This window comes from Pteronotus mesoamericanus, unplaced genomic scaffold (genome assembly GCF_021234165.1).
Source record: "Pteronotus mesoamericanus isolate MK-2021 breed Mesoamerican mustached bat unplaced genomic scaffold, CSHL_Meso_final contig_74, whole genome shotgun sequence".
Taxonomy (NCBI): Eukaryota; Metazoa; Chordata; class Mammalia; order Chiroptera; family Mormoopidae; genus Pteronotus; species Pteronotus mesoamericanus.
In genome coordinates this window covers 30,789,478-30,816,820 of record NW_026555247.1, presented here as the reverse complement: position 1 = coordinate 30,816,820, position 27,343 = coordinate 30,789,478, and the positions used below count along the sequence as shown (strand labels likewise).

General features: G+C 37.5%; 1 protein-coding gene across 1 annotated transcript in view; it reads right to left on the bottom strand.

Moving 5' to 3' along the window:
• Positions 1–4,660: 4,660 nt before the first annotated feature.
• Positions 4,661–27,343, bottom strand: part of RAB27B (RAB27B, member RAS oncogene family) — a 32,941-nt gene continuing 10,258 nt past the window's right edge. The window contains exons 2-6 of the mRNA XM_054583689.1: positions 15,522–15,693; positions 13,820–13,905; positions 9,410–9,513; positions 6,628–6,751; positions 4,661–5,562 (exon numbers count right to left, since the gene is read on the bottom strand). Of these exons, the coding sequence (XP_054439664.1) occupies positions 5,373–5,562; positions 6,628–6,751; positions 9,410–9,513; positions 13,820–13,905; positions 15,522–15,693 (676 nt within the window). The 3' untranslated portion in view covers positions 4,661–5,372. The remainder of the gene's footprint in view (positions 5,563–6,627; positions 6,752–9,409; positions 9,514–13,819; positions 13,906–15,521; positions 15,694–27,343) is intronic.

The window sequence follows — 27,343 nt, the reverse complement described above, 5'->3', positions numbered from 1 at the left end:
ACTGGTGGCTTCCAAGATATCTACTAAAAGTAGTTGTATCCCCGCTATGACACTTCTACTCACAAGTGGTTTAAATTATGACTGTGACTTTTGATCAGTTCTTAGCTTGTGCTAATAGTGTCTGCCTATGAAACGGAACATAACTTACAAGCCAGTTTCTTAGATATGTTCACCACGAAGCCTGACATGAACCTTGTGAGGCTCAACAGGACTTGTAAGTCCCATATGAGGAGAAACTACTAAGATAGTTAATAACATACACATGGTCCCCAACTTGTGGACACTTTCTTTTCTATTTCTCGGCTTTCTCTCAAAGAGCGTTTGAAACAATAACCTAGAGAATAGAAGATTAAGAATAAGTATTATGTGTTACTCTGCATTGCTAGGGACACTATTTTGATGTGTCAACAGACATATGGACAATAACCACTGGTTAAATAAGGGACCCATTAGGTTACGGACAGACGTAGCAGCTCCTACAAAATTTGCTAAAGATCCTTAAAGACTAAGTCACTTAGGGATATTAGCCATGACTTTCATGATCTGCGAGAAAGAAAAGAACCGGAGAACATTTAAATGACTCACTACAAAGGTGATTCATTTGTATGTTTTTTTTCCAAAAGATGATACCCTTTCAAATAACCCCACTTTTTTGGCACTGGTGTTTGTTCTTTGTATGTGATGTTAGAGTTTCAACCATAGGCTGCTGATAACCAGCTCTGCAGAAAAGCATCTTTGAGATGCTACTCCAATTTAGGAGAAAAAGAGTTTCAGATAAAAATGTTTGTTTCCGAAATTTTGATGCTAATAATGAAATTTTAGCTTAAATACTTTTTATTAGCTTAGTTCCCAGGATATAATTCTCTACTTGATAGATAAAAATGAAGGATAAATATTTGCCATGGAGCTAGTTACAAAAACTGTTGCCCTTTTTTTTTCCCCTACTTAAAAAATGCAGCCTTATAAGTATGAACTTTTCCATGTTCTGTCATATTTAAGAATGCTATTTAGAAACTATGGACTCTTATCTCTCCTATTCGCTCTTGCTCAACAATGTCATTGTAGTTGGGTCTCCACCCAAGAATTCTAAGGCAATGTTTATGAAATTCCCACTCTGTCTAGCAATAATTTTTATCAGTTCTAATTTATAAGACAAGTATTTTTAGGAGTTTATAAAGAATTGAGACAATGTTCATCTCAGATAATATTCTATATCTTCTTTGCATGTTGAGAGCTTACCACTCTGCTCAGAAATACATTTATATCATCTTGGTCAAGAATCAAGAAAAAAAATATAGTTTTTGGTGGATTTTTAGACCTTTTCAAATATAGGTAACATCTTGAAAAATTGATAAAGCTTTCCCTAAAATACTTAAATATTCTAGACTTCTCTTAATGCTTTAAGGCTAGGTAGTAGAGAGTGAAAGTTAACTTTTAAAAATCATTTTGGTTAACATCAGCTTTCAGAACTTCCTTTTGAAGAGTTATTCTGTATCTCAGGAAATAGAAACTCCAATATTATTTCTTTAAAGTTTGAGTTTTAAACTCCAAAATTCTTTATGGATGAGGGTTTTCCCTCAAATGTTTTAGTGTGATACACAATGAGGACGGCGTATGTGCCCAGCATCTTTGTATCCACATGAATGGATATATAGAGAGGTAAACAATCTGTTTAATAGACACAGGTTTCTAGGGCATATACTGTACCTAGTTGTACATTTTATCTATTGCACATATCCATTCTCTTTCTAACCACTGCACTCACTCTATTGGTGAAAATATGAGCTTCATCAAATTTGTTGATTTCCAGTGGGCTCAATTTTCAGTTTAAAAAATAGTTGGCTCTTATTAAATTATTTTTTTTAAATATAGTCATGTCCTTCTCTATTGTCAAGCTTCTCTCTCTCATAAAGACTGGTTAAAACTCTTGCCCAGTTCATCTGACCTATATTGATTGGTAGAGAATACCTAACTCTAGAAGCATAAGAAAGACACCCCCCATACATAGCATGGCACATCTGATTAAAAACAAGATAAAATATTTACTTTAGAAAATGCTGGCTTTGAATTTTTTGCAGTGTGATAGCTGATAATATGTAAATGGTAGCAACCCGGCTAGAGTATGACTTGAAAGCACTTGAAAACTCTTACGTAGAGACCTACCAGCTCAGCTCCCAGAATTTAGAATTTTCTGTGCTGATTCATGACCTGTCACCCCGCATCATACCAAGGCAAACACTGATGTCTCAACTGTTTCTGATACATTTTTCAAATGATTTTTTTTTTACATTGAAAGATAACCTTGAACCTAATCTGTTAAGAGTCTCAAGTAATGCTCACTCGTGAGAACTGAGCTACGGGACCAGGAGATGGGGGTTATGATCTCCAGATTCTGATAACATCCTTGAACCCCTTGCTAAAAACATCAAAGACATTTAGCTGCATTAGGATCTTGGGGAGGCCTTCCTACAACATATTACAGGATGAGCTATATGGTTAGAGACAAATTTGGTCACAGAGGTGTCCGAGGCACTGTGTTAGAGCAATGTAAACATTGAAGCAGAGGAAACGCTCCAGAAATGGTTTCTGTATCAGAAAGGAATTTCATGTACACTTTAAATAGTTTTCCAAAATGCAATTTGGTTTCCTAGAGCATTTGGGAGATAATTAGTAACCGGACGCATCTTGGTTAAAAATACATGTCATTGTTGGTTAGAGGGACTATGCAATTATCTAAGGTAGTCTGCATACTTTGTGGCCCCAAATCTATTTGAGGTTGTAAAATAAATAATATAGAACATTATGCAATAATGAGAGAAAGAATTTGTCTCTAAAATTTTATGTTTACGTAGAATTTGGGGTGAGATTTCAAACTCCACAGAGAAAAATATTTTTTAGATCAAGTTTTTATAAGTAGGATACTATTATAAATTTCTTGCCTATTTTAAATTTTGTTATTCTTGAGATTATGACCCAATAACTGTTCTTTTTACAGACGTCGTTCTATAATTATGGACATCATCACCCTCTGCTTCGTGCTGCAACTATCAAATGACAATCTTAAAATAGACCCTGAACAAATGCTTGTTAAATAAACTGACAATGACAGAATCTTGGCATGAGCAAATCAATCCTATAACTGGAAAATTAAAAGAAAATAGAAAGACATATCCAAAATAGAATACCTTTAGGATTTTATAAAGGCTAAACATTCCATATTATGGAAAAGTAAGGGAAATCACAATTTGGGATCCAAATAAAAAATTGATATAATGACCTCAAACGTTCACCAAATTTAGCTGTAGCAATAGTTACATTGTTTCTGTTCGCTTTTCCAAAAGAAACATGTTTCATGTTAGCTAACAGCTTTCCATCCTGGTGACACAGGTACTGAGGTCATGAAGAGCATCGTGGAGAAAAACAGCATTATAGGCAACACGCAAGCGTGACCCATCTTAGAAGCTGGCCCCGCGCTGCAGAAGCCAGAGGAAGTGGGCAGCAAACAGCAAGAACTTGACGATGGGCGAACTCATCAAAGCTTCCAGATTGCTTTGATTCATGGCACATTTCTGGGACTAGCCCACACTAAGATCATTACATATAGACATTCCTTTGGATCTGTGTTCCTAAATATGATTTGATACCAGATAGAGGTTGGCAGGCAGAGGTTAAGGGTGGGCAGCAGGGAGCTGAGTTTAGGGTTCCCAGCATCTGTAACTTAACAAAATAAATACGCACCGAGCTGGAAAAAATTATGTTTATCTGGGAAAATTTTATAGTAAGAGGAACAATTTTGTTGAAAAATCACATACTCTTAATATAAAAGAAAACTTAAAAGTGTAATGCCTTTGTTATTGATAAAATTCACTGAAATATTTAAATGATGGTTTAACAGGAGTTGGTTACGTTAGTTTAGACACAATGATAAAAATAGGCCAATGAAAAATACTTTTGTCATCATCTTGAAGAAGAAAAGGCAGCTTCTTGTGAAGAAAATAGAGTTATTTACCAATTTTTGGTGAAATAACATACAGCTCCATTCCTGCCCAATCCCCAAATATAGGTCAACTATGGGCCTTTTGCCTTAGGCAAAATGAAAACAACTACTAAATATATTGTAATATGGCATGAATTGCCATCAATTTTTATGTGATTAATAACATGAAAATTCAGAGTAACCATTAAAATTGATCCATCATTATTCTGAAGTTGTTGGTCTACAAAGTGACACACCTGTATTTTTACAATTGATTCAAAGCCAGGGGTAGGTGTGGGTTAGAGGGGAGAAAGGTGATTTAGAGTTTCCAGTGCTTTTGTAAACTGAAAAGAAACCCACAATTAATAGTCACTTTTGTTTCATGTCGCCATCACATTTACTTAAGAGAAATTGTGGTGAAATAGTTTCTTTGGCTACCTTTAAAAAGAGATATTTAATAAAGAGCAATCTTTGTCACCATTTACTTAGAAAAAATAAAATAAAATGTGAAGCTGAACCCTGAAACTATTTCTAAAATTTTGTTTGAAATGGAAACCTCTGGATCTTAATCCCAATGAATAATGTCAACTTCTAATTGGCTTGAGTGAAAGTTTACTAAGTAACTCTTCCAGGCATCTGTAACAGACACATTTAATCTCATTTGTCCAAATGCCACTTTCCCCTACTTTCATTTTTCTCCCAGGGCATTTCCCTTGTACTTTGTCACTCACAATCTTGTTCTTGTCTATCTGACATTTATTAAGAATATAAAAATAGCATTATTACACAATTGTCTGCATTTTAGAAGAAGTCTGACATTCATCCTCTTACAACCTCATCACTAAATTAGTCTTTCTAGTATAGCTTATTGGGTGCACAAAGTAATATCATTCTTAATGATCCATTTAGAATTCTTTATTGTGTATCCATTTTTAACTAATATGTTTCCCCACTGCAAACCTAAAAGTAGTGATTATATTCAATATAAGAAGTAAACAGTCTTTTTTTTTTAAACAAAAAAATCATCTTTCTATGTTCTTCCTTTGGAAACCTATCCCTTTCTCCAATGTGACAAGGTAAACTTTGCTCTGGTTTAAAACTCACTGTTATTTCATCTTGTGTACTGTCTTACATACTTGTCTTCTTTTTAGGAAAAACAAACTGGACATCCGTGTTGGTGAGAGCACATTAGGAAATCTTTGCTCTTCTTTGAAGGGGACTCAGAAACAACTGGTCAGTTCTTTTGAATACCGTTGACTATTTTGGTCTCTTAAAACAGATCTTCTGGCAGGAAAGGAAGATCCGCCATTTTGCATGGCAACAATTTTGTGGTTTGTCACTGTTGTGGGAAGTGATGTTAGGCTGGGGCCCTTGATGATGAGGCCCTGTGTAAAGTCTAGCAGGCGCATTTCTTCTCTGCTGGTTTTTCCCCGTCAAGCTTCCCAGAATTTCCGCCGTTGACGGCGTCGGGGACTTGCGTCTTCTCTACACACTGTTCCATTCGCTTCATGATTAAGTCCAGAAGAGTTTCCACAGCTTTCTCAACATTCTGGCCAGTTGCCGCACTTGTTTCAAAATAGGGTATGCTAGTGCAAAGAGAAGACAAATATTTCTGAGAGGAAGAAATCAGCAAAGATACCCAATGTACAAATGAATCACACACACAAAAATGTGGCTGATAGAGATTGCATAATCATCATGGTTTTGCTGGCTAAATTGGAAAGCATCCTTGTTTTTCTCTTGTGAATAAAAATCGGCAGGATGCTCATTAGTGTGACAATAACCAGTTCTATGAGCAATACAGGAGGTGCTCAGAAATTTGTAGTTAAAGCACTGTAACTATTCTTTAAATTTTTAAGAGGGTGAAAATGGCTAAAATGGCTAGTACTATTTCTCTTCCAAGCAATAATCCGGAAATCTAATTTAGAAATTAAGTAGGCACCGAACAGGATATTCTTGTGAATAGTCTATACTTATTTGGAATACATGTACATTTTTAATGCCCTCAAGGAGAATCCAAAAAATTGGCAATACAATGTTTTGGAAGTCAATTTATCATTGTGTGGGGTGCTTTTAAATGTTTACTCTGGCATTTAAACTCACCTAGGCTAAAGATTGCAATATTATGTCCATACCAGGTGTTACCTTTAGAGGTTTGCAGCTGTTCACGGAGAGGCAGTAGAGCACCGTGTTGAAGAACCTGAGTTCTGACCTCAGACTGCCTGGGCTGAATTCAAGATCTGCCACTTATCAGCTCTATGGCCTCCCATCAGCTATTAATCTTTCTATGCCTCAATTCTTCCCATATAAAATGGGATAAGTCTAGATCTCCTACAAATGGTTAAGAAGGATTAAATGAGTTAAAGTCTAGGAACCGTTGCTAGCACATAGTAAGTACTCAGTAAATATTAGCTGCTGTTACTACTGAATAATTGATTTAAAATATCATGTCCACTCCTCTAGAAGATCTTTTCCATTTATGTGTCATTCTTCATTCAAGGAGATTCTTCCTAGTGGCAACCTTGAGTCACTGCCCCATCACTAAGCAGCAGAGTAAAAAGATCCCAGGGGCCCCCGGGGAATTGGACGTGCAAAGGCCCCCAGCAGGACAGGGCCTTTGGTCCCCATCTTCCACCATGTAACCAACTTACCCGTATTTGTCAGCCATGTCCCGGGCTTGCCGTTCGTTAACTTCCCTTTGGTCTGGCAGGTCTGCCTTGTTGCCAATTAGTACTATATCTGGATTTTCACAATATGCATTTGCTTGCAGTTGGCCTTCAAAAGAAAGCAAATAGAACCAGCAAGTTAGTTACAAACAAGTGATAGCGAATGACTGCTCATATCAGATTCCTAATCTCATTGACCATCCCCAGTGTTTTATATTATATTAGCCAAGTTACTGAATTTTTCTCAGCCACAGTTTACTCATCTGTAAAATGGAGATAATGCTTCATAAACTGCATGTTATAAGTATTAATAACAATTTACATGCAGCGCCTATATGAACACCTAGTAGTGCTCTTCTCCATCTGGGGAAGGACCCTCCCGATGGACATACTGCTTCATACCACTTGTTTCTGAAACCTAGGTGGAGAAAAGAGGACATAATTGTGAAGCACATAAGTATGTTCCTTCCATAAGGTGTCTGCTACCGTTTCATCCCCTGGAAGCCTGAGGTGAAGATCTATGAAAGCAGAACACTTTTGATCCACCACAAATTTATGTAGAAACAACTTTAAGACAGGAAACCTGGTTTTCTCTTTACTCCAGGAAACACTGAGAGACAGAGAGAGAGACAGAGAGAGAGAGGGAGAGAGAGAGAGGAAAGGAAGGAGAGAGGGAAAGAGAGAGGGAGGGAAAGAGGGAAGGAGAGAAGGAATGATAAGAAATCTGTCAACGTGTGTTTTTGAGGTTACAGGGATTACTTTAATGCTCTCCCAAGGCATGCCGCATGCAATTTGCCAAGGAAGGACACAAAGGCTTACCCTATAACACCGATTATCTGGGTGTCAGAAATTAAAGTATTATTGGACATAGTAATTAATTATCTTAAATCCTGTTAGTGTCCTTCTGATTTTTTTTTTTTAAAAACAAGGGAGAGTCTCATTTGCCTTGATAAAGGATGAAGAAATAATTCCCTGAAAGTATCTAATAATCTTGTCTCCTTATTTCCTCAGAACTAATAATAACACCAAAATTTGAATATGGAAATATAGTAATAACAGGATATAGAGACAGATCCTAGGATAAACACTCATTTGGAGGAAGCAATATTTTTCCCCATGGCAGCAACTTGGTGATTGAACTCACATCTAAAGCAGTTGTATAAGTTAATAGTTATAAATAATACATAATAGTAAGAATACATATAGAATAACAAGAATATGTAAGAACATAGAGAGAACTCCTCTGTGCCAGACACCCAGGCTTTGGGCTGTTGCAATGGAACAGAACAGACAAAGCCTGTACTTTCCTAGAGCCCATTAGTGGTGGGGAGTCAAGGCCACAGTAAACAAAGAAATATAATATAATATAAATAATACAATATAATATCAGGTGGTAGCAGCCACCAAAGGCCACATGAGGCGTCGTGAGGGGATGCAAAGCAATGCAGAGCAGTATTGTAGGTGAGGTGGTCAGGAAAGCCTTCGCCCAGCAGATGAACAGGGTTTGAACAAAACCTTGAAGGAGACAAAAGCGCTTGCACACACTGTCAAGGAAGAAGGGAAATCCAGGCCCTGGGAATTAGACGTGCAAAGGCCCCAGGCAGGACTCAGTGTTTGGTCCCCATCCTCCAAACAGCAGGGGAGTTGTTTGGCCAGAGGCCTGAGAGCCAGGGGGACAGAGCAAGAGTGAAGTAGAGAGGAATTGAAGGCCTGGTAAAAAGGGCCTTGTAGGTAGGTGAAGAATTCTGGGGTTTATTCCAAGTGAAATGGGAGGTCCCGGAAAGAAGGACTTTGAGCAGAGGAAGAACACAACTCAATTCCACAAAAAATGCCACTCTGGCCACAGACAGCCTGACAAATCTAGACATGGCAAGACTATCACCAGCCCCACAGGATTACATGCCCATCCCATTAGAATCAAAAGCTACATTTGTAATAAAAAGGCAGCTAAAATATTCTCTTTAGTGTTGTATTGATTAAAAATTTTTTAAAATCAGATACTACTCTTCTGTGCTGACATATATTACTCTGTCTTTAATGACAAGTTAGGTGACTTTTAACTTCATGTTATATATAAATTGTACAGATTTTTGTCTACAAGGCTTCCTCACATTTGGATTTTTTTTTTTTTTGTAAAAAAAAGTAAAATTCCGCTCTGAGCTGATTGACTGACACATTGTGCCTGACCCTCATGTGGGGACTGGTCTTCTCTGGAGCCATTTCTCCCCTAATTCACCCATTAGTTAGTTAATTACCCCATCAGTGAACCCAAGTGGAAGGAACGCATTTTAGGTGCCCGTATACCCTCTCAGAAAGCACGGCTCTGGTTCCCTGTGTCCCCTCTGGGGTATCTAATAGATGTGGAAACTCACATCATTCTAAAAGTCCTTAAAGACGAACTGGACAAGTGTAATTAATGGCCTTATAATCACAAATAAAGACCTTAAATACAAATGGACAAGAAGCCATGTACACCCTGAATGGTGGGGCTCAGTGGATTGAGTGCCCACCAAAAATAGGTAAATAAATAAATAAATCCTTTTTAAAAAAAAAAAGGCTATGCAGGCCTCTTCTAAGACCACCAAAGGAAAATACATTCCCAAGCCACATAAAGGCCGCCACTTTGAAGGTGACAAAGGAAACACTAAATTCATGACTTCCCAAGGTTCTCTGTGATACCCAATCTGGTTTCCTCTTGTGAGGTGGACAAGCAAACAGAGCTGAGGGGTCCCAAAGTGGCCCACACAGATTGCCTGGTCCCACTTACTCATCCAGTTCCTGACATTTAAGAAACTCTGTTGACTGGTGAGGTCAAACATTAATAAGAAGCCCATGGCGTCTCTAAAAAATGCGGTTGTGAGGCTCCGGAATCTGCCAAGAAAGCACAGTGGACAGATTTGAAAGTTAGTCCATATACATATTACGGTGACAATACAAACATTATTGTAATGTTTCCCTTTCAAGTATGAAATTCTCATGGCGTTCCTTATGGTTTGCCCTACAGAAGTTGCAGTTACTAAGAACGACGGCTGAAGGGCCATGGAAGGACATCTGGTGGTGGATTCATCTTAAGACCATGCCCTGGCTTTATGTTCCACAGCTCTTACGCACCAAGAATGTCTGACCTTCAATCACATGCTTGCTTACACCGCCCCTTGGGCTTATTGGCTCATGGGCCTTCTGTGGTCCATAATTAAAATGTAACCCACTTTAGAACATTGGAACTTAAGCTTATACTTTTCAAGCATTCTTGCCTGTGCCCAGAAGAAAGTTTGGCACATGGTAGCCTGAAAATGAGTACTCAGGACCACATGTGGAAAACCACAACTTGTCAGCAGCTGGAACAAGAGCTCTTTTGTAGGGAAAAACAATGTCAGTGAGAATGCTCTTTGGTAAACACTCTTTGGAGTTAAAGAGTAGCATCCATGTCTCATGATGAAGAGAGAAGACAGTAAAGAAGGGAGTTAAGAGGAAAATGATTATGGGAACTGAGAGAAGGTCAGAGAGACTCAGTCATTGGCGAGAGATAGCGAGACCACTCATCTCTGTTGGAAGGTTTTGAAGAATACACTCTGTCATGGGCAGTATAAAGACTGTCTCTCCCCAGCCCCTACCCCCTCCTCCTCAACATCCTCAGTGAATCTGAAGATGTTCTGAGACCCCCTTCAATGTCAGGAATGGGCGAAACCAGAGACCACACATACGGACCAGAGATGGTTGGGTTATACACTGATAGAGGTGCATTTGGCAATAAGTTTGTAGAAGGGCATGCTACTCTGAAATTAGGGAGGTCATCACTTCCTTTCCTAAATGCCCTAATTTTTGGTCCCTTGTTTTAGCCTATTTGTAGATTCTTTGGTCTCCTCACAGTTCTATCCTCAACCCTATCTCATCCATTTCTTGGCTCCGTCATCACCAGTATGTTGAATCCCAAATGTATAGGCAGAGATCTCTCCTGCCTCATACTGTGTACCCAATTACTTGTCGGATATTTCCACTTGGAGGGAACTAATGTACCTTCAACTGCACTTACCCAAAACCAAACCGGCCTCTCCTCTTGACTCCTTTTTCTGACAATGGTATCACCAACCTCCTGGTTGCCATACCCTCTTCCTTCTTCTCCAGCTGTGTACCATCAACAACTATCTCCTGACCTGCGCTTCTCTGTCCATCTACTCTGCCACCACTCTAGTTTTGGACCCATTATCTTTCACCTGGAACACCTCAACAGCCTTCTCAATGGGCTTCCTGTCTCTAGTTTTGTCTGGGACCCTTCCCTTCCCTGCTTTCTTCCCACTCATTATAAAAATCCTCTGCTAAAAACGTATTAATGACGATGCACTGCTCTTAAGATAATGACTGAACTCTTTAATAAGCTGTCAAGGCTCTGCATGAAGTGACACTTGCTCATCTAGCCAGATTCATCTCTGGACGACCCACAGGCATGCTGATCTTCTTTTAGTTCTTACAAAGTTCACTCTCTCCCCTGCGCTTTCACACATGCTGTTCTTTCTGTGGGTGACCTCGCCTCACTGCTTCCTTCACCCCCTACCCCTTTATCCTGAAAAAGACTCACTCATACATTGTGTATGAGCATATATATAACACACCAGAGGAAATACCACTTCCCCAAGCAGTCTTCCCAACAGCCACATGTAGATTAGGGGCTCCTTTTGGTGCACCTGCCTGCCACCCTTTGTTTTCCAGTTACTGCCCTAAGGCTCCAAGAACAAAGGGCCTGTGTTCCTAACGCACTGTGCATTATGTTTTCATGGCCCTGAACAAAGCATTTGCTTACTAAATGTATGTCAAATTAAGAGAAAGAAATAAAGAGCAGAGCAAAGAATATAAAATTAGCAAAGATTTAAATGACTTCAATGAAGAACAATACTTTTAATACTAAAGCAAGGAGAAGAGCTATTTTAATGACTATTTCTAAATTAGTATTATTTTTGATGATTATGATCAACAGAGTCATGATGATTATGAAGTAACAAAAACTGTACTCAAGTGTTTTCTTTTAGATTTGTTCTGACCAGTCACTGGAAAATTCACAGAGATTACAGTGCTTTTATTGAATGAATCCCTCTTTGGGGACTAGCTGTACTCACAAAATTGTCTCCTACTCAACCACAATAGTGTGGCTAACTTAACCACAACAGCCTGCTCTTTTTCCACGTGTGTGTGTGTTTTATTTGAAAATAAGACTCTGCCTTATTCCCCTCTCATTGCCCACAGCACATGACAAAGTTACTTAAAAACATGCTTGTTGTATGGATGTGATTGGAGCATAGCAAGTGGGTAAGATGCTCTTAGTCTGCACATGGCTCACCCGCTGGACCATTCTTCCCCAGTGCCCTTGCTATCCTCCACGCTTTCCCGGACTTATTCCAGAGGGAAGGCAATTGATTTCCAGCTTCACCCACCAACCTCATTCTGTCTGCAGGGCGGAGAGAGCGAGGACCCCATAAAAACCAACAATCCCAGGGTCACATTATGCCTCGTTCTTCCTCAGTGGGGACTAAGGCTGTGCCCTCTATCCTTTAGGCCTACATAAGGGGCGTTATTTTTCCCTCCTTCCCATAATATCACTTGTATCGATAACCATTATCTTATTTGGGTTGTGCTGCCAGGTGGCCTCGCACAGGGGGGATTGCCAGGGCGTGCAGGATTGTTTCCCTTGTTGCTTAGCTACACCTTATACTTACGGAATGCAAAATTCCCAAGGGATGAATAACCCCATTGTTACTGACGGCCCCTAGTCTTCCCCATTTCCCTCCGAGAGCAGCTGTCTGAAAGGGACAGACGAGAGAAGCCTGCCATCATGCTAGGCTGACATATCATGTGCGAAGACATATGGGAACCACATTTTCTCATAATACTTCTTCAAATATGAATCAAATCGGTCTATAAAACATACATCTTTGTGACAACCAAACTGACATATGAACAGAGATTCTTGTGAGGAATGACTGTAGCAGCACCAGCAAGCAGTGTTGAAGGATGTGTGTAAATGGAATTCACAGTCAAAAAGCTAACAGAGAGGGCCCGGCACCTCTCCTGGCGTTTCCACTCACTGAAGGCGAGAACATTTTGGACGCATTTCAAAAACTGCAGTGTTTACAAGCATAAACATTCAAAGGCACGCGATGCAGAATTTGGAGGTATGTGCCTTCTAAATATCTTATCTTGACAATCTATTGCCAGTTTTTACTTAATCTGATATTGAAGAACTTCACTAGCTTGGGGTCTTTTGCACTTTGAAATCTTATATCTCAAAGAAATCTACTTTCAGCCAAAAAAAAAAAAAATAGCACTTCCAGCTCTAAGCAAGTAACACTATTGTCTACTAAGCATCTCTTAACTTATACACTCTACCAAAGCATAGTCTCAGCCCGTATAAACCTGATGATTTTCTTAGGATGACAAAGCTACAGTGAATCAAAGAACAGCAGATAGAGACAAAACAAAAAGATGTGTTTTATTACAAGGTGGTAAATAATTAATTAACTTAAGGGATGGCAGAGTAGTTGTTGTAGGAGTCCGGAAGGAGGAGGCAGCTTGTTTATGTGGGTGTGTTCGGAAAGCCCCAGGGAGGCTGAGTATGAGCCTGGCCTGGGGAAGGAGAGGGTCAGGGAGGCGGGAAAGGGTAGAGCATTCCTGCTGGAAGGCCATGTTGCGTCCAAGGTCTTAGAGAACAAAGTTAGTCGAATGGCCCAGGACAGAGAGGCTCTGCGGAAGCACAGAAAGAGATGAGAAAGAGCTAAACACCGCTTCCTCCCACTCCCTCTTTGAGCAGCACTTGTAGCAGTATTAAATTCCCACCTTAATTCAATTCAATTCCGGAGTTTACTTTGTTCCTATTATACAGTACAAAGACAATGTATAACTAGAATCTGCACAGAGATTTTAGAAAATCTAGTTTTTGAAATCTGGACCAAACCTACCATGCTAGTTATGGTTACTTAACTACAAACAATTGATTTTTTATTTCTCAGTACAAATGTCTATTTTGAAACCAGGGGAAGAGTTGCATATAATGTGGTTCAGTTTTTTCCTGTATACCTGAAACCAATACAAAATAATGAAAGTAAACTATAACTAAATACAAATAAATAAAACATAAAATAAGTTTTTCTGAGCTCTTTGTAACTAGAAGCAAAGAAATCTACGTTACCGCTCTTGTCCTGCAGTGTCCCAGAGCTGAAGGTGCACCTTAAACGTTTTCCCTGACGATTCATTTGGCCCCTGTGTATTATAAACCTGAAAGATACGATTTTCATCAGTTTTTACTGCTTTGGATTTTGTCAACATTCAAATTCTCTGGGTTCACTCAACATGTTTTTTCTCAATTACTATAATCAAAGTTCATAGTGCAGGATAAATATTTGCTCTGTTTTTTTTCCCAGAAGTATCACATATACTCTCACTTTTAAATGTCAAGTACAAGTATGATTTTCAACACAATTTAGGCATACTGCAAACTTAAATTAGACACCTTCTGTCATTTCCTCAGAGAGGCAGCAAACACTAGATTTAGGACCCATGCTCTAGGTTCAAATATCAACTCATCATTTAACCTCTTTTAAACTTGTTTTCTTACCTCAAAATTGAGACCCACAATCTTTTCCTGCTTTACAGAGTTACTGGAAACTTACATGAAATAGGAAACGTGAAGGCATTTTTAAAACAGTCAAATGATTTACAAATACGTGAATATCTTGTATTGTGCACTGGACGTTCAAAATGACTTAGCCATGAAATGTGCACAGAATTTTTCAGTCAGTTTACACAGGATATTTAGAATCTTCCTTTATTAGTCGTTACTTCCAAGGCTTTTTGCAAAAAGTTGAAATTTTTAAAATGGTGGTTCTTTGACTTCTTATTAAGCAAAGCATAATGATTTTAATATTTCATCAGCTCCCTTAAGTACAGCTTAGTGAAAGTGTTTTAAAGGGAACACTGCAAGGACTTATACCCAGATCCATAGGGGCACTGAGGAGGGAAGAAGATACAAAAAAATCTGGTAGGGGCTGGCAGCAAGTCTGCTAAAACAGCACTACAGTGTATCGGCTTCCAGGGAAGGGACCGGGCAGAATAAGAAACCATGGTTTAACTTCTCAACCATCATTTTCTTTGTTGTTTTTTCCTCAGTTCTCAAGGAATGAATAGATCTGTGACATCAACTGGGAGCCACAGCCATGTTGACAATCAAGAACACCTTGGGTGGGTGGCAGTAAATCTGGCGAGGCTTATGTGCCTATGCTACCCGTCTCACATGTCACAATATCTTCATTCCTGTCATTAGCGTCTAGCATAGGAGAAGGAAGTGGTTGCGATTCTCACTTCAACTCCCTTATCTTGGAAAATAGCATGGATTGGTCTCACATTCTGTTCATAATCAGCAAGTGATTGATGGCTAAGTCTACACATAAATAAAAATGCAGCAAGAACTTACAAAGCTCGTGTTCCAGTTATTTGCCAATCACTCTTTCAACATCTTTCCTAAGAGTAGGAAATGAACCCTTGTTCTTACTGAGGAACTTAACTCAGATTAAGAGTTAATGTTTTTAGATCCTGCAAAATTCAAGTTTTAAAAGATTCCTTAAGAATTCATAGAAAAAACACTATGTAAATCCATAAATTATTTATTTTAGTTGCCCTATATACTTTTGGAGACAAGCAATTGTGTCGCTCAACATTTTTCTGTGCACCATGTCATTTATAGTTGAGAAAATAAAAAGTAATATGACAGGTTATAAATTTCATGTGATAAAAGACAGATGATTTGAATGCATTAAACATAGCTTTTTAATTTCTAGTTTATCTGGGGTGGGTAGGGGTTGGCAGTAAGCTTAACAGTATGGGTAAGAACTCACCACACGTTTTTCCCGAAAGTCTATTCCTACGGTTGTGATGAACTTGGGGTTGAATTTATTGTCTGTGTATCGATAAAGAAATGTCGTCTTCCCCACCCCTGAGTCTCCAAGGGCCAGGAGTTTGATCAGATAATCATAGTCTCCATCGGTCATAGTGATGGTCTTGTTGGGCCTGTGTAGAGAGGCATAGTAGTTTGTTATGATGAAAGTTGGGCTTCTTTTGTATTCCTTCAAAACACAACATAAATATAGGTTTCAAGGTTAAAAAAAAATGTGAATGCCCTCATTCTGCCAAATTCTCAATTAACTTGTTCTAAGAAGCTTCAGGAGTAAGGACACATCTATTGTTTCACTCAGTACAAATCTTTTTACATCAGGTCCACTAGTATGGAGCGAAAGCTAATACGATATCCACACCAGGCATTGCCACAGCAACCTTTAAAGACAACCTTTAAAAACACTGATTTAAGTCATTTTTAAAAGCTATATTTAAAATTTTTCTGTTTTGGAATACCAAAGCCTCTGTCCTCCAGTGGCAAAGCCTCTGTTCTCCTTTGACAAGTCAGCTAAATATTTCCCAGGCCTTAAAAAAAAAGGAATAAGTATTAAGAGGAATAACTATGTGAATTCAGCTAATACTTTCCCTGACTGAAGAAACAATGTCACTGGCCCTTTTCCCAGAGCCCTAACCTCTCCTGCTTCAATCTTATATTTTGTTGTTGTTACAGTGACTCTGAGTGAAGATGAGTCAAGGGCCAAAGCCAAGTGCACCTACACTGGTAACACCGAGACTACTGCCACATGCATCTGAATTGTCACCATCTTTTATTGAATACTTGGTAAAGCTTCCAAACTTGAGTTTGGGAAAATGCTTTGCTGCTTAGTACAGCTTTCTGACCGATGGGTTATAGACATGGTTTTGTCATGAACCCGTATAGAGGAAGGCCTATAAAGATTTTCCTAGCATGAGAGTGTTGCTCCCTTCACTGTATGAGAAGGACTATTTCCCCACCTCTATAGATCCAGAAGTCATTGCGCTGTTCAGGAGTTCTGAGGTGGTTAAAATTAAATGTATTAAATTTTAATAAGTTATTCTATGGACATTCTATAAATACGTAATTCTAAAACTGTTCTACATGTAAGAAAATGATACATATATTCATCAATTCAAACAAAATATTTTTTTTTACATTATCACTTCAGTTAGTAGTCAAAACTGAAAGGTTTTATGTCTTTGGATAAATAATAATAAAGATGATAATTAGATACTTAGCAAACAGTATCATTGTATCATTTGAAAGACTTAGAATTTTTCCATTAGAATTTTATAAAGTTTGAACTATAATGCTGCTGAATACTACTATATTCATTATGGATTTATGTTTCTTTAATCAATGAATGGTTTTTGAGGAAAGGTGGTTTAAGAGCTGCCAATCCACAATGTTCTGCTAAAGCTTTCTTTCCCTATAATGTGTTTTCTTCACTAAGTTAGGACTCTCAGGGTGGATGTTTACGGACCGTGAATGTTTACTTTTTAAAAAAATACCTATACAAAGTATAATCATTGCTCAGGAGGAGAGGCCATCCACAACCCACTTTCATTAATAAAAGAAAATAGATATCTCAACTGTTGATATTAAATTCTTGGAAAGTCTCTGCATGGGTTGACTGCCTGGCAGCAACTACTTCTGAGCTTGGGTAGTTCTAAATCTCTTACCAGGGCTTCAGGTGAAGATGGCGCTGCTCCTAGCCTCTGAGTCAAATGGGCCGCTAGAGGAGATTGCTGCCAAGTCATATGATTTCCCCCACTTAAGGTCTGTCCCCACCACCATCTCTCTACATCCTGCTCTCTCCCTGAGACTTGCTCACATAGAGCTCTTGCAAAGGCTGATAAAGTCTGTCATTGCACTGGTAGAACTGGGTGAAGCTGCTCATTCTCATGGGAAAATAGAGATTAATATTTACTCTAACTAAGATATAAGTGACCAGAGCCAATTTTTTCCTGGACACAAACATTAATAATCTGGGGAAGAAATGGAGGCCACTGGCTGCCTAAATAGAAGCTCAAGTTGGAGGACATTGTGGCTTCCTGGAAAAAGAGCAATAACATCATCAAACTTTAAAATTTTACTTCAAGTTAACTATGTTTTTTGCAGTGTTTTTGTGAGCATATCAGGGAAGGCTAACTCTTGAGCAAATCTGGTTAAATATCTTCAACATAGAGTAGCAGGTTCAAAGATGAAAGTTCAAAAAATGCAATTGATAATCTAGTTCCTGATGAGGCATGCATACAATTAAAACTTAAATAAGGATGCAAGAAAATGCAACATAACTTTACAAGATGGAACATAATTCATTGACAAATGTGCTTTTACTTCAAACAAAACAGTAGTCTTCATGGACGTCAGTGGTCAGAAGAGGTTTTGTAGAAGAAGAGAGCATTATGGCGCAGGACGGGATTAGGTTCAAGGGAAGGAGACTCAGGACCATTGCAGGAGATGTAACCTCGCACTTGTAGAGTGAAACTATCATTACTTGCCAACTACATGACTTGCCAACTACATGTGTTCCTGATCTGAGTCAATTTGTTCTCTGCTGTTTGTACATAAACCCGCCTGGGCAATACTGGGGTTGCCTCCCACTCAGGCCTCAATGCAGAGTGAATAATCCTGGCTCACATGGATCAATTCCACTGCGGCTCACACTAGCTCTTTCTTATCAGGGCTGTGGACACAACCCGTAACACCAGTTCCACCTGAAACGAACACAAAGCCTGGCCCTGTGGAAAGTCTTTATTTAGTGTCTCCAATTGACTAAAGAAATTGGCATGGGAGATAAGTCACCTCTAAGTTTCTTTTGAAAACAAATTTTATTTTTCATTTTATATCACTACCCATATCTATATTTATCTATATATAATTCTTTTGTATTTAGTTTGGTTCCTCTTTTATTTTCCTGTGGTTTTATGAGTCCTAAAATCATATGATTGTACTATTCTATTCTTAGCACAGCAAATACAACACCGCAAAGAAAAATAAAAGTCTTGGCAAGACGTCCCCTTCCAAGAACTGGGCTAAAAAATGATCTGGGAAGGATCAAAAAGCTGACAAGTTTAGCACTATTGTTTATCTCTGCACAAAGACTGATGGCTTGGGCAGTTCTTGGGTCTATGGGTCCCAAGGAGAGGAAAGACCAGAAGACCGCTGTGTTTCAGGAAGTGTGAATGACTCTCCCCCACTATCGCTGGGTCACAAGCTACACCACACAAGCCAGGAGGTCTTTTAGATACAGAAACTGAAGCGTCATCTGTAGAGCCCTTCATGGGAAAGTACGGGGCTGGGAAGAGTAGGGAAAGCATTCAAAACACCCACAGGGTTTTGTTTAAAGAAGGCTTAAAGGTAGAAGGAAATCTAAGTCAATCATCTGGGCTAACCTTCAGTTTACAGATAAGACATGCAATTTGTAGGGTGACAGTTTCCAATAAAGGGAAACCTAAGACTGTTGGTCACTATAATTTGAAATGAAAAGTGGGTCAGATAGCTAGGAGCTAGAAATATTTTATTCTATGGGGGAAGAAAATCTCTGGGTATTAACAGGCACATGATTTTCATCGTTAGACTATCTCAAGGTCGTTAATGGTTTCTCTCCTTTTCCCCCCCGCTATGCCTCATTCTTGTTCAACATAAACTCCATTAGTTCAGGAACTTAATATCTTCTGTCCACTTGTCAATCTACAGAGCCCAGTACAGCGATTGGTGTATAGTTGGGAACTTAACACATATGTATTGAGTGCACAAATATATTTAAGCTTCTCAGAGCTGTGCCATTGTCCTGATTACTCAATTTATCTCAGAGCAGTCGGTGGAAATGTTATCCCTCCACATTGAAGACTTATATTCTCCTCCCTTCCTCATCTTTGAAATGAGTATTTAGATTAAATGATTACTTGGTACTTTCCAGGCCTGGCTTGCTGAGCTAATTTTTCAATTTTAAGTTATACAAGAATGCAATAAAACCTCTCAAATAGAATATTTATTTATATCTTCAGAGGAGCCATTCCAAATAAACTGAGGAAAGACAAAGTACAGAGAGACTATAATTTTTGAAAGTGAGATTTATGCTGGCAGAATTGATAAACTTGCCCCTTGAATAGGTCAGAGCTCAGAAAACTGAAGTCCTCCACAGAAGCATCCATTCACTCATTTAACACCCACTCGTGGGCACCTCTTATTTTGCATGGTTCTGAGGATACACTCTGCTTTCTCCAGTGGGAAGCTTAGCAAGTGCTACTGATGTGTATGGATGACTATTACGCAGACAGACAGATTAACCCATGCAAACTGGTGCTCTCTGTTAACCTCCTAGTAACTATCTTAAGAACAACATGACTGGCTATGACCTTGCGGCTTGAACTTACTAAATAAATAAAAGCCAAGTTAATACTCTTAAGGCACTCTGGAGAATTTAAAATAGTAAACAAACAAAATATTGGCGATATCATTTTGTGTTCAGTGTAAATTGTTTCAATAAAATGAAAGCTGAAAGGCATAAAATGGACAGAAGTTTAGGATGCCCTCATTTATCTTTGATTGGTTTGTGTTGGGCTCCACTAAGTACATTTTCAGGGCTGGGATCCTCAAAGCAAGTATTTCAATTGTCTGAATGGCAGCCTGAGGGTGGGTCTCAGTTACTGACCTTCAAACACTGCTTCCAAAACCACATTCATCCTGGAGGCTGAAGATAAATTATGGACTACCGAAGTCCTCTAGGGACCTGGAGGCTGTGCGTCAGTAGGAGAAAAGGCATTTTCTGGAGGGAGGGGATAATTTTTTAAAATAATTTTTTAGCGTACTCATTACCATTTTGTCTATTTAGGACGGTTTATTGAAGACAATTTTCATTTTGCTTCTTCTTAAATGCTATTTAAGATTAATGGCTCAGAGCCTATATGGAAGATTCCAACCGAATTGCAAATATAAGTCAATATTATTAATCGAACAACTTTATTAAGCTCTGAGAATGCTCAATGTGCCTACTGAAGCAATCAAATATATTTAAAAAAAATAAAAGTGTCCGTTTTGTTTCATTCTGTGATCAAGGGATCTAATAACATAGAGATAAAGAATTTATTGAGCTAAATTTCACCTTACTCATCTTGAAAATAAAGGATAAAAAAACCTAACACAGGTCAGTATTTAGTTGTTTTATGCCCATTGATATAACCTTCTCACATAAGAAATTCACTTCTAAGCCAATAAATATGTTTATTTCTCAATTCTTCTCAAAAGTAACAATTTTCCTTTGGTTTAATTTTGTGGTATCTTTTGAAACTATATGAACCTTCTTTCTTTTTTTGCCTTTACATTTTATTGCAAGAAATTTCAAACATACACAAAACTTGAGGGAATAGTAGTGTGCACATCCAGCTTCTAAATTACTAATATATGGCCAATCTTATTTCATGTAACCAAAACTCTCCCTCTACCAGATTATTCTGAAGCAAACATTCTTTTCATAAATAATTCAATACATGTCTTTAAAGAATATTCAATTTAGCACTATTGACATTGTACCTACCTATACAGAAGGTAGTCAAATATTTTGCTGTTTGGGTATTTGATAGGTCAGAAATCATATATTAATACTGTCTCAACCTCTATTTCTCTTAGTCCAATAAGGCCAAGCACATTTTCCTATGTTTAAGGGTAATCTGCATTTCTTTTTCTGCAAATGAAAGGCTTGTATCTCTTACGCATTAAAAAATGGCTTATCTGTTTTATTTTTAGAAGCTATGTATATATTAGAAATACTAAAACTTTGTTATGTAAGTTGCAAATCCGTTTTCTCATTGCCTCTTTACGTAGCTTGTGGTATTCATGCCATCCAGAAGACTTACGATTGTTCCTGATGTTGTTTGTGGGGGGGAGAAATCAAATCCTGAGTCACAGTTCAGGAGGTTTTCCTACCCCATGTTAGAAAGGAATTCATTTATGTGTCCTCCTGGTACCTACACAGTTTCGGTTTTACATTTAAATATTTAAATCACCTGGAATTTATCATAATGCATGTTATGAATTATTTATTCAAATTTATCTTTTTAAATCTACCCCAATACAATTTACCTACAAATTCATCTTTTCATTCCTGATCTGACATGTCACCTCTATCATATGGTAAAATTCCATAGAGAATTAGGTTTATTTCTGGATTTTTCTCTGTTCCACTGAACTGATTGTCTTTTTATGAAGCACCATTTTAAATATGCTTTACATTTTAAATATGATTATACATAAAATATTTAACATTTGAAAGGGTTATCACCTTATTCTTCTTCTTTTCTTAATTTTTGTGATATTGATTTTGCTTTACAAAAACATATGTCTTCCATGTGGTCGTCTCTTGTGACTTTCAGGATAACTTTAAGGTTTTTCTCATACAGGTTTTAGATATTCGTATTAAGTTTACATCTAAGTTTTTTAAAATTTTATTTGCTTTTGCTACTTCAGACTCATATGTTATCTTCGGTTTGCCATTATTTTATTGTATATATGAAAATTATTAACTTTTGAGTATTAGTTTTATTACCCAACACTGTTAAATTTTCTTATTATAGTGGTTTATCAATTCATTACTTTAATTTTTTTGAATGTACAAACATATAGTTTATTAATAAGTATGGTATTGTCTTCCTTTTAAATTTTTACTCTCCTATTCCTTTTGTTTTTCACTATCTAATACTCTACTATAAAATTAAGGAAATGTAGAGATAGTAAGTAACCTAGTTTCTCATTTCAGTTGTAAATCCTCCAATGTTTTCCCACTAAGCACGATGCTGGCTGCCTTTAACCTGAGTGGATACTGCACTTGTCAATTACCCTTTCTTCTATTGAGATGATCTTCTGATTTCTCTCTTTAATTCAACTTTATTAATAGATTTCCTTACATAGCAACATCTTCACATTTATAAAATAAAACTCACTTGTTGATGATGTATTATCTTTTAATGTGTTTCCGGGTTCCATTTCATATATTTTATCTATCATATCTTACAGAGTGTAATGCCCACCCATGTTTTTGTGCTCATTATACAAGGGGTTATTATACTCATTATTATACCTATGGTATGCAATCATTATACCCATGTATAATGTGCATTCTTATTTTTCCCTCAAAAATTTGGGCAAAATGTGTGCATTATAAACCACAAAATATAGGTAATTTTTTATCAGTTGAATAAGATTTGTCTTGTTGAAACAATCTTTGGTTTTAAAATTTACATTATATTCATTTCATTGAATAAAAGATTTTCTTATTTTTCTGTACTCTAGAGCATTAAGTATTATTAAGTCTACTTATGTTTAAAAGTTGGAAAGAATTTCTATGTGAAACCTTTGTCCCGGTGATTTTGTGTGGTGGTGTTTTTTAAATTACATTCTCTATTTCTTCTTTGGTAATTGGTCCATTTTATCCTGCCTTCTCTAGGATCAATTTTGCAAACCTGTAATTTTGTAGGACATTAATCATTTCATCTAGGAATTCAAATGTACTTTTTGGAGTTGTATAATATGTTTTTACATAAATGTTTAGATTCTTTCTGTTTTGATAATTATTTTTCTCCTTGATATTTCTAATTCTGTGTATTTGTAGGTTTTAGAAAACTAATGAGAGTACCAGTCTAATTACCTCAAGAGTTTATTTTAATTTTCATACTGTAGCCCATGAGCCAGTAATCCTATTTTCTATTATAATTAATTTTCCCTTGGAATTTCCTTTACCTCTATTTTTATCTTCTAAATTCTATCAGAACCACAACTTCCTTATTCATGAATTCTTCACCAATTTTACTCCAGTTTTTATATACCCATAACGGGCAGAGTGCTGTAGAGTCAAGTTCTAGTAGATCTTGGAATTCTGAACTTGAAATTGCTAAAGCCCAAATTTGCTTAAGGAGTATTCTTCCTGAGAACCCTGCAATTTGCCAATAATCCTCATAGTTAGGGTCAGGATAGGGCTGCTCCTGCTCTAAGACACTTTTACCTGTATTGGAAGACTTTTTTAAATTACTGTTTACTAACATCGATCCATTCGTGTGTTTCCATTCGTGTGTTTCCAGACTATTGGATTATTACAACTCAGCAGCAGCCAGCCAAGCACAAAACTATTTTGTCTCCAGATGTAGCAACATTGACAGGTGCCCTAAATGGAATCTGGCTGAGAAGAACGAGCAATGGCCTAGCATTATCCCTGAAGCTCAGCTGAACCCCTGGATAGAAAGCAAGCCCCTAACTGATGTGTGCTTAAAAACAGTGTTTAGCAGACATGCCCCAAATCGCAGGGTTAGTGGGGGGAAAAAAAATGCAGGCTTTTGGCTTCAGATGAGTAAATGGTCAATAGGATCAAAATAAAGTAGCTCTTTCGGATTCAGAGAAACCTCTCTGAGGACTTGCGCTTATCGGTTAAAGGTAATTGAGGAATGTTCCTGAATGCTAATCAACGGAAATACCTCTTAAAATGTGTTTCACAGCCTTCTTGGAAACTTAAATGTGTCCAATCTGAAAGTACATCGAGGAGGGTCACACTGGGAGCACAGGCCTCAGAGTTCCCACATGTTGTCACTGATCTATCAGCTCGCCTTGCTAGCACAGGAAAGAAACAATGGACTTGTAGTTTCTCTAGCTCCCACCAGACCTCCTTGCTTAGCGTCTCTGAGTCCTCAGTTATAGGTGTGTGTGCCGCTCAGTGGTGAAGGCACAGCCCCTTCAGCAGGTCATTCGCCCCATAGAGGTCGGGGGTGGCGAGAGACCTAGGCAAGTTCTGGGCACCCTCCTGGACCTCAGCTTGACCACGTGGACACCTGCTGCACCTTGCTCTCCCCCACTTCCTGCCCATCTTTCTTGCCTGACCCTGGTTCTCCTGACTCTGGTACAACACAAGACAGAAAAGCAACAGCCTTGTGCAGATTGCCTAGCCAGCTCCTACAACTGCATAAAAGTCTCTCATTAATACAAGGGTGGGCAAAAGTAGGTTTATAGTTGTGGGTACTGAAAACACAAAGCTTATTCTTACACTATTATTTATTAATTATTAGTATTATTTTCCATATTTACTTTTGCTTTACCCCTGTACATCTCACATTCTGTAATACAAAGTGATTCTTGCTTTTTTTTTAAATTCAAAACTTTACTGATATAAAATGCTAGAATGTTAAGGATCCCACTTCAGGCATATGCCTCTATTTTTTAATGTTTAGAAAATTAAATAATAGACACAGTTATAGCTAAGATAGTGCCATGAAAAAGATATCTATTTCATAGTAGATTTCCCATATAACTTACTTCAACTCTAAATTTCAGTTTTGAAAGAGAGCCATACAATAAGCACATGAAGGATTGCTTAGGTATCCTGATATCCAGCTAAAAGGGTCTGACAGTGAACTGGCCTATAGCTGAAGTGTGTGTATGTTCCATTATGGTATTTCTATATCCACTGCAAAATGGTTTTGAGCAATTAACATTAACTTACTTAACTCTAAAGCAGGATTTTGGCTTACCCCTCCCAAATCTCCAAAAGCAGCTCAGCAAATGCTAACATGTCTCTGTAACCAATGAGCAAGTGAATCAAACAACTTTCACTTTAAATGTGCACATCAGTCTTCAGCTTACATGGATGATTTGAAGAGAATAAGTTGACTTTTAGCTCAATTTACAGTGTATTAAACCAACGGGAGACTAATTCTTTTATGGCGTAGAATAAGAGCATCTTTAGAGTGTACTCTTAAGTTAAAGACCTCATGAAATTCAGATATAGTAATTAGAAACTTCACAGATGCTTCTCTACAATGTTTATAATATAGGATTTTATGTCTTCTTCAGAGAGGTAAGAATTGCACTCAGACAATTCTAATAGAACATACCAATTAACAGAATTTTCATATAAATATAATAACCTGTACCAAAAGAAAAAAATCTGTGAGTATGAAAGGAAATATACCACACACAAGACAACTGCAGTTCAAAATGACAAAGGTATCAAATTATTAGGAAGGGATATTTGAGACAACTCAAAAACAGAATGATAGCTAACAGCAGTTATATTGTCTTATTATACATCAGTCACTGTTTAAGTACTACACTGTTCTAAGTACTAACATATTTACTCTTTAAAACAGCCCAACAACAAATAGGTTCAACTCAACCTCTACCAAAATCTAGCTGCTGTTGAGCAGAAATTGTAAGCTGATCCTAAAATTTATATGTAAATGCAAAAAACACATAATAGTCAAAATAATCTTGACCAAAGAAGAAAAAAGTTGGAGGACTCATAGTTTTCAATTTCAAAACTTACTACAATCACAGCGACCAATACAGAATGTCGCTGGCCTAATGCTAACCATATAGATCAATGGAATCAAATTGAAAGTCTAGAAAGTAACTCTTTGATTGATTTTCAATTATAACAAGCACGTCAAGATAGTTCAATGGGTAGGAATAGCCTTTCCAACAAATGCTTCTGTGGCAACTGAATAGCTACATTCAAAAAAATGACTACAGACATCTGTTTATGCCAAATACAAAAATTAATGAAACATGGATTATAGACCTAAATGTAAGAGCTAAAACTATAAAACTTAAAAAAATAGTAAATATTCATAACCTTAGATTGTGTGATGGTTTCTTAAATATAACACCCAACAAACCAGTGACAAAAGAAAAAATACATTTCTTCATAATGGAAAAGTTTTGTGCTTAAGAAGACTGGGGGTATAACTGAAAATATACCCCCAGACTAAGCAAAAAATATTTGTGAATCATATATCTGATAAGGGACTTGAACACAGATTACATAAAGAATTCATTTTTATTTTAAGATTTTATATATATTTATTTTTAGATAGGGGAAGAGGAAAAAGAGACGGAGAGAAACATCAATGTGGGGTTGTCTCTCACTTGCCCCCTACTGGGGACCTGTTCTGCAACCCAGGTATGTGCCCTAGGCTGGGAATCGAACCAGTGGCCCTTTGGTTCACAGGCTAGCATTCAATCTACTGAGCCACACCAACCAGGGCTAGATTACATAAAAAATTTGTACATGTCAAAAATAAGAAGATAAATAACCAAACTAAAAAATGGACAAAGGATTTGAATATATTTCTCAAAAGATGATATACAAATGGCCAATAAGCATATGAAAAGATTCAAAGATAGCATTAGTCATTAGAAGAGTACAAATCAAAACCACAATGAAATCCCACTTCACGCCCACTAGGAAGACTATCATAAAAATATGAACAAAGCAAGTGCTGGTAGAGATGTGGAGAAATGGAGCCATCCCATGTCACAGATGGGATGTAAAATGGTGCAGCCATTTTGGAAAACAGTTTGGAACTTTCTCAAAAAGTCAAACATAGAGTGACCTTAGGACCTAGCAATTCTACTTCTTTCTCTATATCCAAAAGAAACGAAAACATATGCCCACATAAAAACTTGTGCACAAATGGTCATAAGAGCCTCACTATGAAAATCACACAAATGCTTATCAATGAATGAATACGTAAACAAAATGTAGCATATCCATACAACAGAATGATGTATGGATACATGCTATAATGTGGACGAAACTTGGAAACATCATACCGAATGAAAGAAGCCAGAAGCAAAATAATTCTATTTATATTAAATGTCCAGAGTAGGCAAGCTCATTGAGAAAGGATGCAAATTAGTGTTTTCCAGGGGATGTGAAGGGGAGGAGTGAGAAGTGACTGTTAATGCATATGAGGTTTTTTTGTGTTTTGTTTTTTTGTTTTTGGAAGGATGATGAAAACG